We start from the raw sequence: 16,037 nt of genomic DNA, 5'->3' as shown, positions 1-16,037 counted from the left end.
ACTTTTTGGGTATGCGACCCCATTTTACAAAAAAAAAATTCTATACGACTTCTTGATGGTAGCCTACGCGTTACTGATGTTAAAACAATAAACGTCCAATTACAAATCTCAAGTGATATTTTTGTCTCTGGCAAAGTCATACAAGTGCACACAATCCACCGACGTAAAGTAACTGTAGCCTGCAGTAATAAAAAAATCTCGTATTTTTCTTGTTTTTACCACGAGTAGCAGCAAAAATTTTCCATGAATAAAAAATCGCTGATGAATAGTCGCTTTTGAACATCATTTAAGCCAAGGTTATGACCCGATTATAGTCTACTTTTAGACTTTATAGGCAATAGCTTTACAGCTTTCCTAAGTTTTCTTGCTGTACCACGGTATTTACTTAAAACTAATGCGAAAATGTAGCTTTGCAGAAGTGCTTAAAAGCAAAAGTTACTTTTTTTTGGTACAAATGTATTTACATGATTAAAGGATAATATTTTTCATAACCACACTTCAACGTTATTAGGCGCCAGTCGGCACAACCATGCAATCAACAAAATGCAAACTTTTTGTGAAAGTATGTTTGTTTGTTGGTGCTTGGAAAGGCGTTGCTATATCGCCATATTCTAAGAATTTTACACTGCAGCAAACTGTCATCCCGGAAGAAGCGACGTCAGTTAGCATAACATCAAGTCGTGAGATTCTCATGGGTACAGGCATTATTACATCAGGCTAAGAATTATCGATGTTTAAATACCAGGTCAAATTTTTTACAACACTGCAAGTACGTTCTTACAACAATAAGTACGATGTATAAATAACAAGCAAAAACCACGCATGCCAGAAATCAACGCAGAGACGATTTAAAGTGATATGTCCAAACCACAGAATCACCGCGTGGTGACACCGTGACTGCCACAAACACATTATTGACAATCCTAAAATGTTTTTGTTCTGTATAAGTTAACAAATCATTTACTAGATATTGCTGTACTAAAGTATATACGATTTTCTGCAGTTGGCGTACTTTTATGGTTTGAGGACAAAATTAATGATCATAATGATCTTGGCTCGGAACTTTCCTGTGGAAAAATTGCTTTGGGACTCTAAAATTTTAAAAATGAAACGAGCAGGAAGAAATAAATTTTGAGTTTGGAGATAAGAGAGATGTCGGATATAAAGCTACTTAGTGCTTAGTTAATAAACTTTGCAAAAGTTTCGGAACTTCACTTTGGAGCCGCTCGACGCCTATTTCCTTGTTTTTATTGCAAAATTTTGCAGTGACTGGAGGTGGAACCGAGAAAAACCAAGAAAAATGATAGAAATTTATCAAAACCGATGCAAGTCAATATAATAGCCAAGTTGCTCCGTTGACGGCCAGATCTGTGACGTCACACAACCATTGTGAGTCATCGTACAAGCCTGTAATTGTAATCAATCCTGTAATTTTCTAGGATGTGGGGAAACCAGAGAAGATCTTGCTAGAGCCTCGCCAAGTCTCAGTCCTGTGCACTCAGGGGTTTTATCTTTCATCGTTTTGCTTGTCTGCATCTTCTTTTCCATCCTGTTACCGTGTCTTGCAGGATTGTCTTCGAGGGTTGATCTTGCTGCTGATCCTATCTGTGGATGATTTTAACTTTTTTTGTTCGAGATGCCCAACTACCTACGAAAGCATCTCATTTCCATTGCCGTTATGCTTATTTTACTATCTACAGTGAGTTTCCAGGATTCACGTCCTTATAAAGTGAGGAATGAAAAGCGGGCGCATTAAGATAACACAAAAGTTTTAAGCGCATGAAGAATTGTGAGTAACCGCATTTTTTCATTTAAAACCAGCCATGAGCCAATGACAACGATGCGATTGTGTCAGGGTCAGCACCGATCAGCTTTAAAACAAAAACAACAAAGTAGCTTTTATTTTCCGCAAATCACCGTGTTAACTTGTACTTGAAAGAGAATGTTTTGATGAAATTATACCACGGAACAAAGCCTTGGTGGGAGCTGAATAACAAAACGTCGATGTTCGGTTTACGCTGTTATTGTCATTATTATTAATATTGTTATTATTATTACGTTATTAAAAATCGACAACAGTTTTTGCATTGAGCTCCGCGCTTGGTAAGGCGCCTACCACGGCGAATAGTTTAGAGCTGTCACTGCTGGTTCATCTGAACTGAACGGACAGCGTTGATGAAGAGTGCGTCATCATTAACAACATTTGATTCAGTCATTTGTTGTTTGCGGACGACCTGGATCTTTCGACTTTCTTCCTCATCTTCCTCATCTTCCTCACTTTCCTCATCTCTCCTCTTCCTCATCTCTCCTCTTGATCATAAACGTGCACTCGATCTTTTTGCAGATGCTTGCAATGACTCCGTCAGGAAAACAAGCAAACTTTCTAATATGCTTCTCAAGCGACTCTGCTTAGTGCAAATGTGTGTCGAAACACTGAAGCAGATGGAGAAGTTTAAGTAACTGGGAGTTCACAAGTGATGGAAGGGAGTTCAATGCACAAGTGATGGAAGGGAGTGCAATTCACCAATTTATGACAAATATTAATTCGTTGCTGTATTACTTGTGTGAAGTATTACCCAACAAACATATCTGCCATAAAGACCGCGTACACTGGCGGTAATTGTTACAATATGAGCGAGGACGATTGATGGTTGATAACTTGTTTCACTTCTGCTTCGATGGTATGAGTACTCATTTCTCAAACGGCGTGACTATACTGTTAGTTGCTTAAATTCTGTGTATGCATATTATTAAATGATAAAGTTCCCATTTTTATTTATTATCAGACACTAAGGCTTTCACCTTCGGGCAAAGCTTACTGAATGTTACATTGCGCTTGGTAACAAGTGAGAACGAAAAAAGTAAAGGGAAGATTGTAAACATTACAATAGTATATATATGGCACACCAGTTCAAGCGAGGTAATTTATCTGAACGTCATTAAGGAGAATTTAAGCTTGGTCAACAACTGAATTGCAAGATACCAAAATAAAATTTCAACATTTCGAAAACAACCCATGACTCGTGACGTAACAGTCACAGACTAACCAAAATTTGGTGCGGCCCCTCACAAAATCCAAAATCGTTCTTCAGAGAGGTTGATGACGTAACCTTTCAGTTTCTATATCAAAGGTCCTGGCAGAGATTTCTTGCAAATGATCATGAACAACGTCAACTTGATTGTGGTTTCTTATAGACCGAAAATATATGATATCTATGCTTATCGCAACCATATATTTTACATTATACGTAATATCTAAGTAGTGTGATATCTATGTGGGCCAACGACAATGACGCAGTGGATATTATATGATATCCATGTAATGTTTAAGTTTAAAACGCAAATATTTTATAGACATTTCCTCAACAAAAGACCTTGAAATGGGAACTTTAATTTATTTGACCGTGACCATGACCTTGAGCTCACCCTCTTCATGACGCGACCGACCTTGACTAAGCCGCGGAAATTTGGCTTCGGGCGAAGACGCGATATTATTTTTATCCAACTGAAGTCACTTTGCTGTCTGTGACAGGGATTAATTTCAAGAGCGCGTCACATTTCATGAAACCAAACTTAAGACAGCCAGGTTGGAGGGGGTGGGAGTAATGTTATTGGGCGATCATTTTGTACAAACTATTTCCCTGCAAAGATCATTTCCGCTTTGTTATGTCTGGTTGGGCAATTTCTGGCAGAATTGACTCGGTAAAAGTGTTTGCGGCCTGATTTAAAGATGATGGCGATTATATCTGTGACGTAGGAAGTGTTTTATGACATTCTAGAAATCTCAAGTATGAAGCGTTGTGTACACAACTAAGCGCACTCGAATGGGTTTTTATCATTTTTCCTCAAACCGAGTTTTCTATTCACGACAAGAAACCGGCAGGAAACTGTAGAAAGCGTTTGTGATTAAACGTGATTCAAATTGTGACGTCACAGGAAGCTGAGCCGCAAGTACATGACATGTTTCACTTTTGTCACGTGATTCGCGAAAGACGTTGCGAAAGTAATAAACAAGAAATAGTGGCGAGATGTAAACAGAAGTGACGAGAACGTCGGCAGGCCAACACAGCATAGGGGGGTGGTGTTAACCATTATGGGTTAACCATCGTTATGGTGAACCACAGGCGATAACCAGTCGAAGCTTGAAAAGTTAAGAAGTGATGATGATGATTTAAAACGATTTTTGTTCAATTTTAAGTAAAAAAATATATATTGAACAAAAATAATCTTCATGAATAATTTAATTGTGGATGGTTGCGCTCAAAGTGTGAGAACGGCAGCTTTCATTTGCGGCCACGTTCTGTGGCTTTCAGTCACATGCGATTTTGTCCATTCACTGAACGCGATGGTCACACGTCATCGCATTGTTACCGAAACAAACATGTTTTGTTTTTCTTTCTTGACTTCAAAGAACAGAATTGATTTGTTTTCTTAAAACTTAGGCGTAAGGGTCGATATTTCTTAGTTTTTTCTGGAATATGTTGAGAGGTTGCTTAGATTAATATTTCTTTGATTGTCCGATACTTGCTCCTACAATCTGGTACCGAAGTCGTTCATTTATCCACTCTGTAGCATCAGCAGCTGCAGTTATGAGCCCTAAACTTTTAAGTTTAATCTCAAAGTAACATTTTGTGCAGCACTGGTCGACACTTTAAGAAAAATTAACTTTTATTGTTGCATTGAAATTGCTTTGAGCATTTTGTTTGGAAATCTTCAACAAGCTGAATATCAAACATTTCAGCGTTTGCTCATCTTGCACAGTACAAGGGTTTCCTTCTTTTGATTTCTATCACTAATGTAACCGCATTCTCAGGTCTTCAAAACTAAATTAAGAATGAAAGTGACCATTTGACCGTGACAAGCCACGCGGCCCGGGATTTTTCTTTTCAGGTGAAATAGTGACAGCCTATGGCCCTATACTTCATTCCAAGCAAAACCTTGTTTTTGCGCAACAAAATTTATTGAGTTTGTCAGCCGCGCTAATCCTCCATCGTCATAGCAGCACGCTTGTTAGCACGCACTGTTTTTGTGCTTTTTCTCGTCACCAAGCCTATTGTTACAGATAGGCGGTTAAGTGAGGAGAAGTAATTTGCAAAAACTAGATTCGTAGTTTAAGTTGAAATTACCTTCGTTGTTTACATAATCAAAGACTTTCCACTAAACGTTAAGCCAACTTACGTCGTTTAGTGACGAAACAATGAACATATCCTATGACGCAATAAATTCCATCAGCATGACGCGGGTGGCACGTTACATTTTGTAAACTTTCCTTGATGATTAATCTTTCAAAATTTTTTTGCCAGAGGCGCTTTGCAGCAAATAGGTTGAAAATAACTTGATAGAAATCCCCGGAGTCCTGTATCTCCGGTTATATATTAGGTGGCTCCGAGCTCAGTGTCCAGAAGAATGCAGATGACGAATTTGTGGACAATCATCCTCCTTCTGGCCTCTTATTATTACGTCAGCACAGGTAGGCGCCAGGCATATCTCACTTTGACACCGACGTCATGCTGTTGTCTTCCTTTATGACGTCATAAGCGGAGAAAGTGAAGATATGTTGGTGTTTTTCAGATGGGTCAAGATCAAAGTTATGGTTCAACAACAGAAATGGGGGAGTATTTTCCAGTCCAAATTACCCCTTTCCATATCCCACCAATTTCAAACAAAGTTACGTCATAAACGCCCCGAGTGATGATTACGTCGTTGTTCTCGAATTTCTCGATTTTCTTCTCGATTTCAGCGATTATTTGAAAGTATGTTATTCTATTTACGTCATAAAGCACTTGATCGTTAGTAAACAAAGGTCGCTTTATTGCGCAGGTGTTCAACGGGAGGAAGAAGCACGACAAGGTGGGGAAGAAGTTCACCGGAGGACAAGCTCCGAGACGCTTCGTGTCGAGCACGAGGAGGGTGAGGATGCTCTTCGTCACAGATCACGTGGCAGAGCTCAGAGGATTCCAAATAAAATATAACTGTGAGTTGCTGCTTCCCTTTAAACACAGGCTGCACGAGTCTTATTACTTCATAATTAACAGTTGTCGACACGAGAAACCGTTGCGCCGTGTCAACCCTTCAACTTCCGCACGTCATGGACACGTCATGCCTCGATGAATCTTTTGGTTTCGCGACCAACTGCACGATTCGTTGTGAAAATGGGTACGAACCCCAGGGTGGCGCTACAGCGCGTTGTGTCGACGGGTCCTTTACCTCGGTCACGTGCCAACAGATAGGTGAGTGGTGATGACGTCAACAATAAGAATTTCTGATAATGGTGACGTATTATATCCGCTTTAGTGCCCAGCTATTGTGAGCTCACAGACGAAGAACTGAGAGGCAGTAGGATAATCCCCTGCGGGGAGGGCAGCCAACAGGGGGGATGCATGGTCCGCTGCACTGACAATTACCTTTCTGACGTCACTGGTTGCGTTGTTGAAGACACCAAACCGATGTGCTCACTAAGGAATGACGTCATAGTGGAATGCGAGAGAAACAACATGGTAAGTTAACCGATCAGGTGAGATTATTTTGGCCCACAAATCTTCGAAGCTCATGCGCTCTTTGCAGACTGATTGTCCGTATACGATCGAGGAAATAATCGACTTCTACGACGGAAATCGTTTGCAAGATGACGTCACTTTGACACATTCACAGCAAATACGTGAAGAAGTCTGGTTGGATAATCTTCCTGACCCTACCGTGCGTTTGGGAAACGCGGCCGGTGGGTTGCGTTGTTTCGCCGAATACTGCGCCAAGAACACAGTCCCAGCGCCCCCTTACCCCTACGACTGCGGCCGATGCAAAGGTAATTTCCCCCTCTCCAGTTTTTAGCTTTGTGACGTCATTGACATGTTGTTTCAGGGCCCCGATTACGTAAGGCTTGCGTATTCTGTCGCTACGTGACGCAATGCAACCGACCGCCGCCCTCCTATCTCGCCGGATGACATCATCAGCGCCTCAGCTCACCATTCATTTTATGTTATGTCGATGTTTTGCTCTGTAAAAAACTTGCTTCCTATGACATCATCGTGTACAACATCATAGACGCTTATTATGCCGTCACACGCATCTTCATTGAAACGTTTTGCGAAAAAATACATTTTATTTTGGACAATAATGAATTTTTTGTTGAACTGTCCTTTGTGAAAGCTTGATCGCGAAAGTGAAAATGTCACACGTCACACACGTGACCTGGGCGCCCAGGAAAAGGGGCTGATCACGTGACTAGAGATGACTTGGTTTGAGAGAAAACATTCCTCAGATTCTGCGCGCGAGACACGCACATCTTTTTGAGGAAACGTGATTTGGCAAACCCGTCAGCCGAGTGTTTTACCGCGCTATGCCTCAAGCTTTATCGGAGTCTCGAAGTAAAATTCCCCGCAAGTTTGGAAATTTTGCTTGAGATTGATTGAGCGGCCACCACGAAAACCTTAAACGCTATCCAAGACCGACGTCACAAGTAGATAGGGTTAAACGAGGTCAAAGTGCAATGACCTGTGTGAAAGTTTCCGCTTTCAAGTTGCAGCAACTTTGCAGTTTTGTTTCGAGCGAGTGTTGCTGCAAAACTCTTGACGTCATCTTGACCAGTGACATTTCGGTGAAGGAAACATTTTATGACGCACGCTATTTTAAACAAATTTTGAGTAAACACGTCACGATTCTTGGCCGCTCTATTGCAGCAAAAGAGAAAACATTTCCGGTATTTCTGCTGTCATTAGCGCTATTCATTATGACATCACACAAGCAGTATGCGAAATCGAAATTCAATGAAGTTGCTGCGAAAGTTCTCGAACTTTGAAGTGAGTTTGAAATCGAGAAAAAGGCAACTAAGAAAAAAAGATTTCGACGAAAGGTATAAATATGTCGCCTGGAGCGTTGATTGAATCAGATCTGCATCAAGTTAAGTTGAAAATGTTTCTGCTTCGATTCGCTACGATGTCGGCTCTTTTGTGGGCAGGTGAGTGACGTCAGACATGATGAAATGTTGCCATGTATATTCTAGAATATTGTTGACTCGGAAACGTTTCTAATTTGTCCTGACAAGCGTAGGTTTCTTCAGATGACGTAAGCAACAGTGAGTCTGTGGCAAGAGATCTGCTTTTTTGAGTGAATCTTGTTGGTGAAATAATTGAAACAGATAAAAAAGATAAAAACCTCAAATTCTTTTGCAACAAAACTTTCTTCTTCTCCTCGAGTCTCAAGTTTCACGCCTGACTGCATAATTTCAAGTAAATAAGTTGTTGTGACGTCACACAAGAAATGTTGACCACGGAGAGTTAATTATAGTGTTTTGCTGACGTCACTGCTTGACAAACGTCAATGCTTGGGAGGAAAATTGAAAACAAAAGACAATTTTAAACCTGAGAAAAACATTTCGACGAATTAAGCAAAGTTTTAATCTTAAAATATTTTATCCTAGTCTCAGGGACTGAAATCCTGCACAACGACAGAGAGGGGGGGACCATCGAGAGCCCGTTGGAGCGACCTAGTGGTAGTTTTTCGTACACCTACCCCGGGAACCTTCACCTGGAGTACGTGGTGAAGGCGCGAAAAGGTGAAATTGTCGTCCTCACTTTTAAATCTTTTTCTCTCAGCTTTGCCAAAACAGACGGAAAACCGCACGATTACTTGCAAGTAAGTCTGCATTGTTTTGTCATAAAGCTCGTCCTTGCGCCACAATTCAGAATTTCATTTTTTCAGGTGTTCGACGGTCGCATGAGCGATGATGACGTAGGCATCATCTACACGGGCTACCTGGAGACGCCATTTACTTATATTTCCACGAGGCGTAAAGTAAGGATGCAATTTGTCACCGCCCCCCGGAAATCCAACTTCCAGCCGCACTCCGGCTTCTCGATCGACTACAATTGTAAGTCTCTACAACCTTTGTGATGTAGCAGGTCTGTGACGTAACAAAGCAACATAGTATTTATTCGCAGTCGTCAACCCGAGAACCCATTGCATAAAAGAGCACTTGAAGGTCAAACACGGTCACATTGCGTCATGCAGCGACGAAAAAGCCGGATTCGCCACAGAATGCACGATTCAGTGTGAATATGGTTACGAACCACATGGTGGCGTGGTGGCGCGATGCGTAAATGGAGCTTTCACCCAAGTTAACTGCCAAGCACTGGGTGAGTAGTTTATGACGTAACAAGTGATTTCGTCATCAAAACAAATCACTATTTTATGCCGAATAAACGAATAATTGTTTGGTAATATTAAGAATTGCGATATTGCGAGATCTCGTTGCTCGAGGTAAGGTCGACCGTGACCTCCTGCGACCAAACGCACGGCGACGACCGCGCGCGTTCCTGCTCCGTCGAGTGCAAGGAAAACTACCAGCTCACTGGTCCTAGTGTCGTCACCTGTGTCGACGGGGAATTCCCTCACAGTTGTGACTTGATTCCGGAAATTGTGAGGCGGTGCGAAAATGATGAGGTAAGACGTCACAATTGAGTGTCATAGAGCGCATTATCACGTCATATTGCAAACGTTCACGTCTGTAAAGGAAAACTGTCCTTATACATTTGACGACATCCTGGATTATTATTCGAACAACCAACTGGAAGCAGACCCGACCCTAGACCCATCTGAACAGGAGGTAGAACAGGCAGTTCTAGAATCTGTCCCTGAACCAGGAGTAGGGGCGGCAGGGCGCAGCGTGGGCGGGGTTGGTAGGAAGTGTTGGAGCAGCTACTGCTCGACTGTGTGGAGGAACAATAAGAAGTATTACAAGTACAGCTGCGGGAGGTGCAGAGGTGAGTGCAGGGGGGTGTTTCGCAGGGGCGGCCACTCAACGCCACAACTAACCTTTGAACTCTTTTGCAGTTTCCAGTGTCCGGATGACTTGTTTCTTCTGCAGGAAGAAAAAATGCCACGCCACTCCACCTTATTTTTATTGAAATGGCACCATGTCTAGTGACCTGTCTGCCACGCCACTAAAACATCTATAAACTGTGTGAAAAGTTCTTGGTGAGAGCAACCAAAGCGCGGTTTCAAAAATTTACTTTCTCAATCTTCTGACCGAAAGTCTCAGATTTTACTAAAAACAACTTTTGTGTTTTGGCCGCAACCAAAAGATTGCGCAGTAACTGGCACTACAGCTCCGGATTGTGTCGTCTTCACTCTTAAAGCGTTTCAGCAAAATGTAAATAAACGCGAGATATTCAAGGCTGGTCGTCTTTTGTGGCGCTTGTTGATGTGTGTAGGTTAGAAGTGCTCATGAATGCAGTGACGAGTTAGATGGAATGCGACACAGGCTAAGGACAAAACAGGCAACCAGGCCTTTAACTAGCTTGATTTCCTTAGAAAAGTCAGATTTGTGAAACATTTCTGTTTCATCTCTGTGGAAGTTTTACAAACACAGAAAACTCGATCTATCGCGTGGTCTTAAAATTTATCAAAATAAAAGTGAACTTCTCTTCGCTGAAGTTTAGTGATGGTGCCAGCTTGCAAATATCAACGGAATAGTTTGTGGCCAATTGTTTCATCAATACGTCGCCAGTACAGTAATTTCGTTTTATTTGTTTGTAGCACGTTCTAGCTAGAAAATAGTTTGCTTGATTTTTATTTCAATAAAAAATCGTTAAAACTTTTAAGAAATTTCAACCGAACTTGATTTTGTGATTACTTTTTCTGAACATTCCATTTTAGTAAAAGTATGCATTGTTACGTAACAAACAGTGCGCGATTAAGAGCGAACAAGAGGGTACACCTTGCAAATGATCAGGAACAAAAACCACGTAAAAATTGCTCATCAACGTCGCACATGCAGTCGTGACGTTGGTGCACCAAACGATGCCGATTGTACAGTCATAGGAGAGTCTACACGAAAGCTTTTTACAAATTCCTGAAAACTTTTAGATTTTCATCCAGGAAATCATCAAGCAGTGTCTTAGTATGACGTCACTATCAATGCAGAAAATTTTTGATGCTTCAGGTAGTTGATTCGTGTCCAGTAGAACAAGCATGTAGTTGGGTTAGAAAAATATTTTGTGTAAAAAATCGGTGGTGAGAGCTGTAAAATACTGGCAAAATTTTAAACAAACTGCAACAATCCAATTTCTGTGGGAAGAATAGAAAAATAGAAAAGATATGAACGGGTAAGTCGCAATAACAACAATAATATTTGGAAGAAAAAGCAGCAACGACCACAAACACGTGATCTGGGAAAACGAACACCTCTCCACAAACACCTATCGCGGGGACACGGTGACGTCTAGGACGGATTGTGACGTCATAGAGGTTAGTTATTGTTCCCGTTTTTCTCGACATCAACTTTGAGAGGTTTGAGCTGTTCCTCGTATGACGTTCGATGAAGCGATTTCTTGCGATGACTGGCGACCTGAGGAAGGTCAAAGGTTAAAAGCGAACGTGACATTGACAGTCGGGGATTATTTAGAACCTACCTTGCAAGCGAGAAGTAAAAGAATAATGAACACGAATACGACGCATGACGCAATAACCACGTGCAATATGACGTCATTAGCTGCATCTGGTGGGTTATCAGTGACTCCGCTAGGCTGGGCTGGGGGTGGTTTGGGTTTCAAAGTCGGCCCCACGTCCAGGCTGTCACCAGGTGGGGAATATACGCTCGTTGGTGGGAGGGGGAGGTTAGGGGGGAACGGAAAGTCAACTTCGTCCGAACCTCCTCCCTCGTCAACGTCGATGGGCGGAATAGGGACTTCCCCGTCGATACCAGGGAGCAGGAAGCCGGGAATGGTCTGAGTGTTTTCTGTTGACAAAAGTTGAACAATTTGAGCTAAAACTTCCGGCGCTGAATTACTGAGCGCGTCAATCAAAAGACTCAACAACCTCCGAAGCAATCAACTTCGTTCAAGTCGTGGTCAATGAACCATGAAGTGCAACTGCAGTCATCCGTAACGCACTGAGCGGTTGGATTTTTCGGGCATTGAGCAAGCTTGCAAGGTTCGATCGGGCACGAGTCACAGTCGGTTGAATCACCTGTAGTTGCAGATACATCGATGATTAGAACTTTGAACACAAACCTTAAAAACTAGAGACGGACAGAGTTAAAAGTGATTTCAATTTTGACAAACAAAAACTCTTTCAGGCAACCAACGATGTTGCAAGTGTTAATACTGGAAGTGAACGAAGACGTCGCCAGGCCCAACTAATTTGCCCAGATTCGATTTTTGAAAAAATTATTTCCAGCCTCGCCTAGAACAGAATTTGTAGTCGGTCTAAGGACGAAATTAAAGTCTTTTTCATTCACAGTTATTTCAACCGCCGCATTTCCTTGAATACTTTACTTTATAGACATTTGCAGTCGTAGAATGGCCGAAATAATTCCGATTCCTTCCATCTAAAATTCGGTTTTAGCTAAATTCAGTTTCGGACGAAATTCAAAAACCATGATCGAGTAAACTCCTGCATCGTACTCGGTTGGTGTTGGAACGTGCTCAGCAATGATTAGGACGCAGAAGCGCTCAGGCAAATCAAGCAAGTTGAAGTTGAAAGTCAACAATAAGGTTCATAAAAGTACTGGCTAATTACTGCTTTGGAACATATGAGCCAGCCAGCAAAACACTGCGGGCACAAATTAGAAACTTGCGCTTTCATCCGCAAAAGGTGGTGGTTGACCTCAAACTACAGACACATCATGTTTGTTGTCTGTGTGTTCTTCAAAGCATGTGCTCTGTTACTTTCATGAATGCTTTCTGATGAAAACTGGTATTCAGTCGACTAAGGTCCAACTTCCAGTCAATTATTGAGGGAAATCGTGATAAAAACTTTCCAACATTATGAAATAAAATTATTCACTTAAGCGTAATTGTGAGATCATGATTGAAAAGCAGATTCCACTGAACATATTTGTAAAAAGTTAAATCAAAACCATTGGTCTGTGAAATATCATTGTGAGGATAATAAAGTGTATTAGGGCTTCCATCCGATAGATGTGAGCAATAGACTGTCTTGATTAAGATCGCATTAAGGGAATGTAATAAGATGTCTCCTGGGACGCAGCTTACCTGGGATGGGTTCATCCGAGGATGAGAGAAACATGTCTGGGATGTTGTTGACTGCCACAGGGCCAAAACCTGGAAAAGTGAAAGTTGAACTTTATTCGTGTCAACAGACATCTCAATACTTGATAAAATGCTGCAAACCATTTTCCTCACCACCTAATTTTGGATCCTTGCTGCAGCAGACAGCAATGTCCTGCCCGGTGACATTCTTGCACATGAAGTCAGGTGGACACCTCACCTCATTCATATCACATAATATCACGGAATCGTGATCACGTAACACACTGTTGCAGACTCGAGAAAAATCTGGGTTTAATGATAAAAAAGCATGTGACAGGGAAGAAAGTATCTTCACTAAAAACATCACAAAAGCTTAAGCCGAGATATAATACAAAGCCCACTCGATAAACTGAAACATTCAAGTGGGCGACTTGTTTTGAAGAAAACTCACCAATACATGTTGGAAGCTTAGGGCAAGGCTCACTCACGCAGTCCTCTGACCTTAGCACGCATTCTCTCGGAGGAGAGCAAGTTATTAGCTGGAACATAAAAGATTTTGTGTTAAGGTGAGGGCAACAATATTATTATCAACACAAACTCACTCTAAAATCCAATAAATAGAAACAACCTCACATGATCGGTAAAAAGATAAGATTCTATAATATGTGTATTGTGCAGCATCTATGCAACCTATTGAACGGATAAAAGATAACATTTGTATGAATCAATGTACTGGTTTGAGCAAATAAAAGACAATCAACCTGGTACCAACATTCCAGGCAGGAATAAAAAAGTTCTATAAAGTAAAAAAATTTCTGTGAAACGAAAGTTCAAATAGTGCTGAAGACTGTTAGGAAGATATAATCAGATTTAAGATCTCTATGGCCCGGGGCATGGCGAATATTAACATGTTGTGATACAAGTGATTGATTCTTATCTCCTGACATGGGCAGCACAAGGCGATCAGCCTGACATCGACACGCGCATTCACGATTACTCATCCACGTCTGTTTACACACAAACAAACCTTTGTAGCACGAAAGTCATGGCAAAAGCTTAAAAGGCAATTTTTAGAAACTAATCTTCACGTTCTGGATAATGTAAAGGTTACTCGCCCACCTCAAGGCTGATCACCATCAGCTCTGGGGAGTTTGCAACATTCTTGAGCAAAAGCAAAATTGAAGAAAGTCTTTTACAGCATTAATGTGGCCACATAAATTGCTTGAAGCATTCGTAGCCTCCCAGCAAACAGACGCAGAAGCGGTGATTGATTGACTGTAAACAGCAAACCACAGGACACGCCAAAGCTAATATTTGGAGAGTTTCTATCTACACTGGTCGGCAAAATTTTACATTCACCCCATAAGCATGATATTTCACTTCAGTTTACCAACGTTGTTATGACAGAAAATGAGATCGATAATCTGCTCATTCAGGAATAAACAAACCGCAAGAACACAGGACATGTACACCACATTCACTACAGCACTAATACATGTTCCTGTGTTGGGAGAAAAGTTTTTCCATATTATTAAGGGCCAAAGTGAACATGAAATTTGATTCTCAGAACACAGCTGTTGAGCTTTTGATCATATCAAGTGACACAAAATCAGATATTTTGTCCTCTCCAGCAAACAACTCAAAATGTACAAATAATATCGCACGCGGCAGTCTTGGCATGAATCACCACCAACAGAACATGGGCGTCTAATCAATCACCCTTGTAACAATAACAATCATATCGTAGAGTGAGCACGTTGACATAATCGCAAGTTCACGGGATTAACATTTTGTTGGAGTCATGAGATGTGAGGCACGATCAATGTAAAAAAATTTATTATTCCAATCCAACAACTTAAACATCCTGAGTCAGCAAATGTGAACTTTTATGTCATAATTAATACACAATGGCCTTGTATGATATAAATTATTTGCACATCCAACCATCATTTAGAATGTGCATGTGAGATATGTATTTACCTTATGATAATTGTAGTATTGTAACTATGATGTATTATTTAAACAATTGATACAAAATAATTGAACATACTTACATCACACGATGGTGCACATAGGCAAGTGTCACATGACATAAATCCAGCTTCACGGCATGTTGACGAGCAGAATGGGCAGTCCAGCACATCAGAGGGCGATGAAGGGTGGACGAGGAAGAAAACTAAAACAAGATATCTTCAGTCAACGTGAGAATAAACTCGAAGTGAAGTAAAAAGAGATTTAACAAGAATTTTAAAACTGACCTGTGACAAGTACAAACAACTTCATTCTATTCACTTAACCCATTTCAAAACCAACAATATATGTGCCTAAGAATCTCTGAAAAATATATTGCCATGTTTTTAACAAGTCAATATCTGACAGCATTAAACTTAAAAAGCTTGTTATTGTTGTCATAGCAACTAATATCAAAACTTGCAATTCAACTATCATATGATGACAACATGGAACAAGCCCACAAAATTTATTCATGACATAATCAGTTTGCATGCTGTAGGTTTACACAGTTACATAGTAAGTGTCCCAATTTACACATGTAAACCATTAACACATTGCGTGCAAGCCACATAAATAAAGTATGAGCATGTTTTAGAATTGGAAGTGTGCCATATGCAATATTTTATCACAATGACTTATCCAAGTCTTTGTATTTGTTTTCTAATCCATAAATCAGGCGTCACGAAACTTTTTTTTAATAAGTCTCAGATGAACTTGAAAATTGACGATTGGAGGCCAAATTCCCACTTTGTTCAATAGACTACCATACAATAAAATCATTTGTGGTTAAGTGAGGCGGGCCGGAGAAATTAATCTTGCGGGTCGGATCTGGCCTACGGTTCGAAGTTTGGTGGCCCCTGCCATAAATAACTGAATGGCTTTGCTAAGTTACGCGTCGGCATGACGACAAATGCATCTAAATTATATGACCAGATCCAAGAGTGATGAGGACCCCAACAAGTGCATGGGCTTTGTGCACCACTACCACAACATTACTTATACTGGGGTGTGATTTTATTTATCATTGCCCTAACC

General features: G+C 40.9%; 3 protein-coding genes across 3 annotated transcripts; 2 read left to right on the top strand and 1 right to left on the bottom strand.

The window, feature by feature from the left end:
- Nucleotides 1–5,287: 5,287 nt before the first annotated feature.
- LOC143461737 (CUB and sushi domain-containing protein 1-like) lies at nucleotides 5,288–7,114 on the top strand. Its single transcript, XM_076959580.1, has 7 exons — nucleotides 5,288–5,470; nucleotides 5,572–5,753; nucleotides 5,821–5,974; nucleotides 6,036–6,230; nucleotides 6,295–6,497; nucleotides 6,565–6,802; nucleotides 6,859–7,114. Exons 1-7 carry the CDS (start codon nucleotides 5,407–5,409, stop codon nucleotides 6,939–6,941), a joined length of 1,119 nt encoding a protein of 372 aa, XP_076815695.1. The 5' UTR covers nucleotides 5,288–5,406; the 3' UTR covers nucleotides 6,942–7,114.
- A 678-nt stretch (nucleotides 7,115–7,792) lies between these two features.
- LOC143461736 (uncharacterized) lies at nucleotides 7,793–10,170 on the top strand. Its single transcript, XM_076959579.1, has 7 exons — nucleotides 7,793–7,954; nucleotides 8,417–8,631; nucleotides 8,698–8,866; nucleotides 8,937–9,131; nucleotides 9,224–9,438; nucleotides 9,509–9,758; nucleotides 9,829–10,170. The coding sequence occupies exons 1-7, from the start codon at nucleotides 7,858–7,860 to the stop codon at nucleotides 9,900–9,902; spliced, it is 1,215 nt and encodes a 404-aa protein (XP_076815694.1). The 5' UTR covers nucleotides 7,793–7,857; the 3' UTR covers nucleotides 9,903–10,170.
- Nucleotides 10,171–10,504: 334 nt separating this feature from the next.
- LOC143461738 (uncharacterized) lies at nucleotides 10,505–15,395 on the bottom strand. Its single transcript, XM_076959581.1, has 8 exons — nucleotides 15,248–15,395; nucleotides 15,044–15,165; nucleotides 13,441–13,528; nucleotides 13,143–13,295; nucleotides 12,993–13,061; nucleotides 11,815–11,964; nucleotides 11,409–11,734; nucleotides 10,505–11,344 (listed from the first exon to the last, which is right to left on the bottom strand). Exons 1-8 carry the CDS (start codon nucleotides 15,270–15,272, stop codon nucleotides 11,246–11,248), a joined length of 1,032 nt encoding a protein of 343 aa, XP_076815696.1. The 5' UTR covers nucleotides 15,273–15,395; the 3' UTR covers nucleotides 10,505–11,245.
- Nucleotides 15,396–16,037: the final 642 nt, after the last annotated feature.

Source organism: Clavelina lepadiformis, chromosome 6 (genome assembly GCF_947623445.1).
Source record: "Clavelina lepadiformis chromosome 6, kaClaLepa1.1, whole genome shotgun sequence".
NCBI classification, from domain to species: Eukaryota; Metazoa; Chordata; class Ascidiacea; order Aplousobranchia; family Clavelinidae; genus Clavelina; species Clavelina lepadiformis.
Note: the sequence above shows the minus strand (reverse complement) of the source record. Positions and strands in the feature narration are given on the sequence as shown.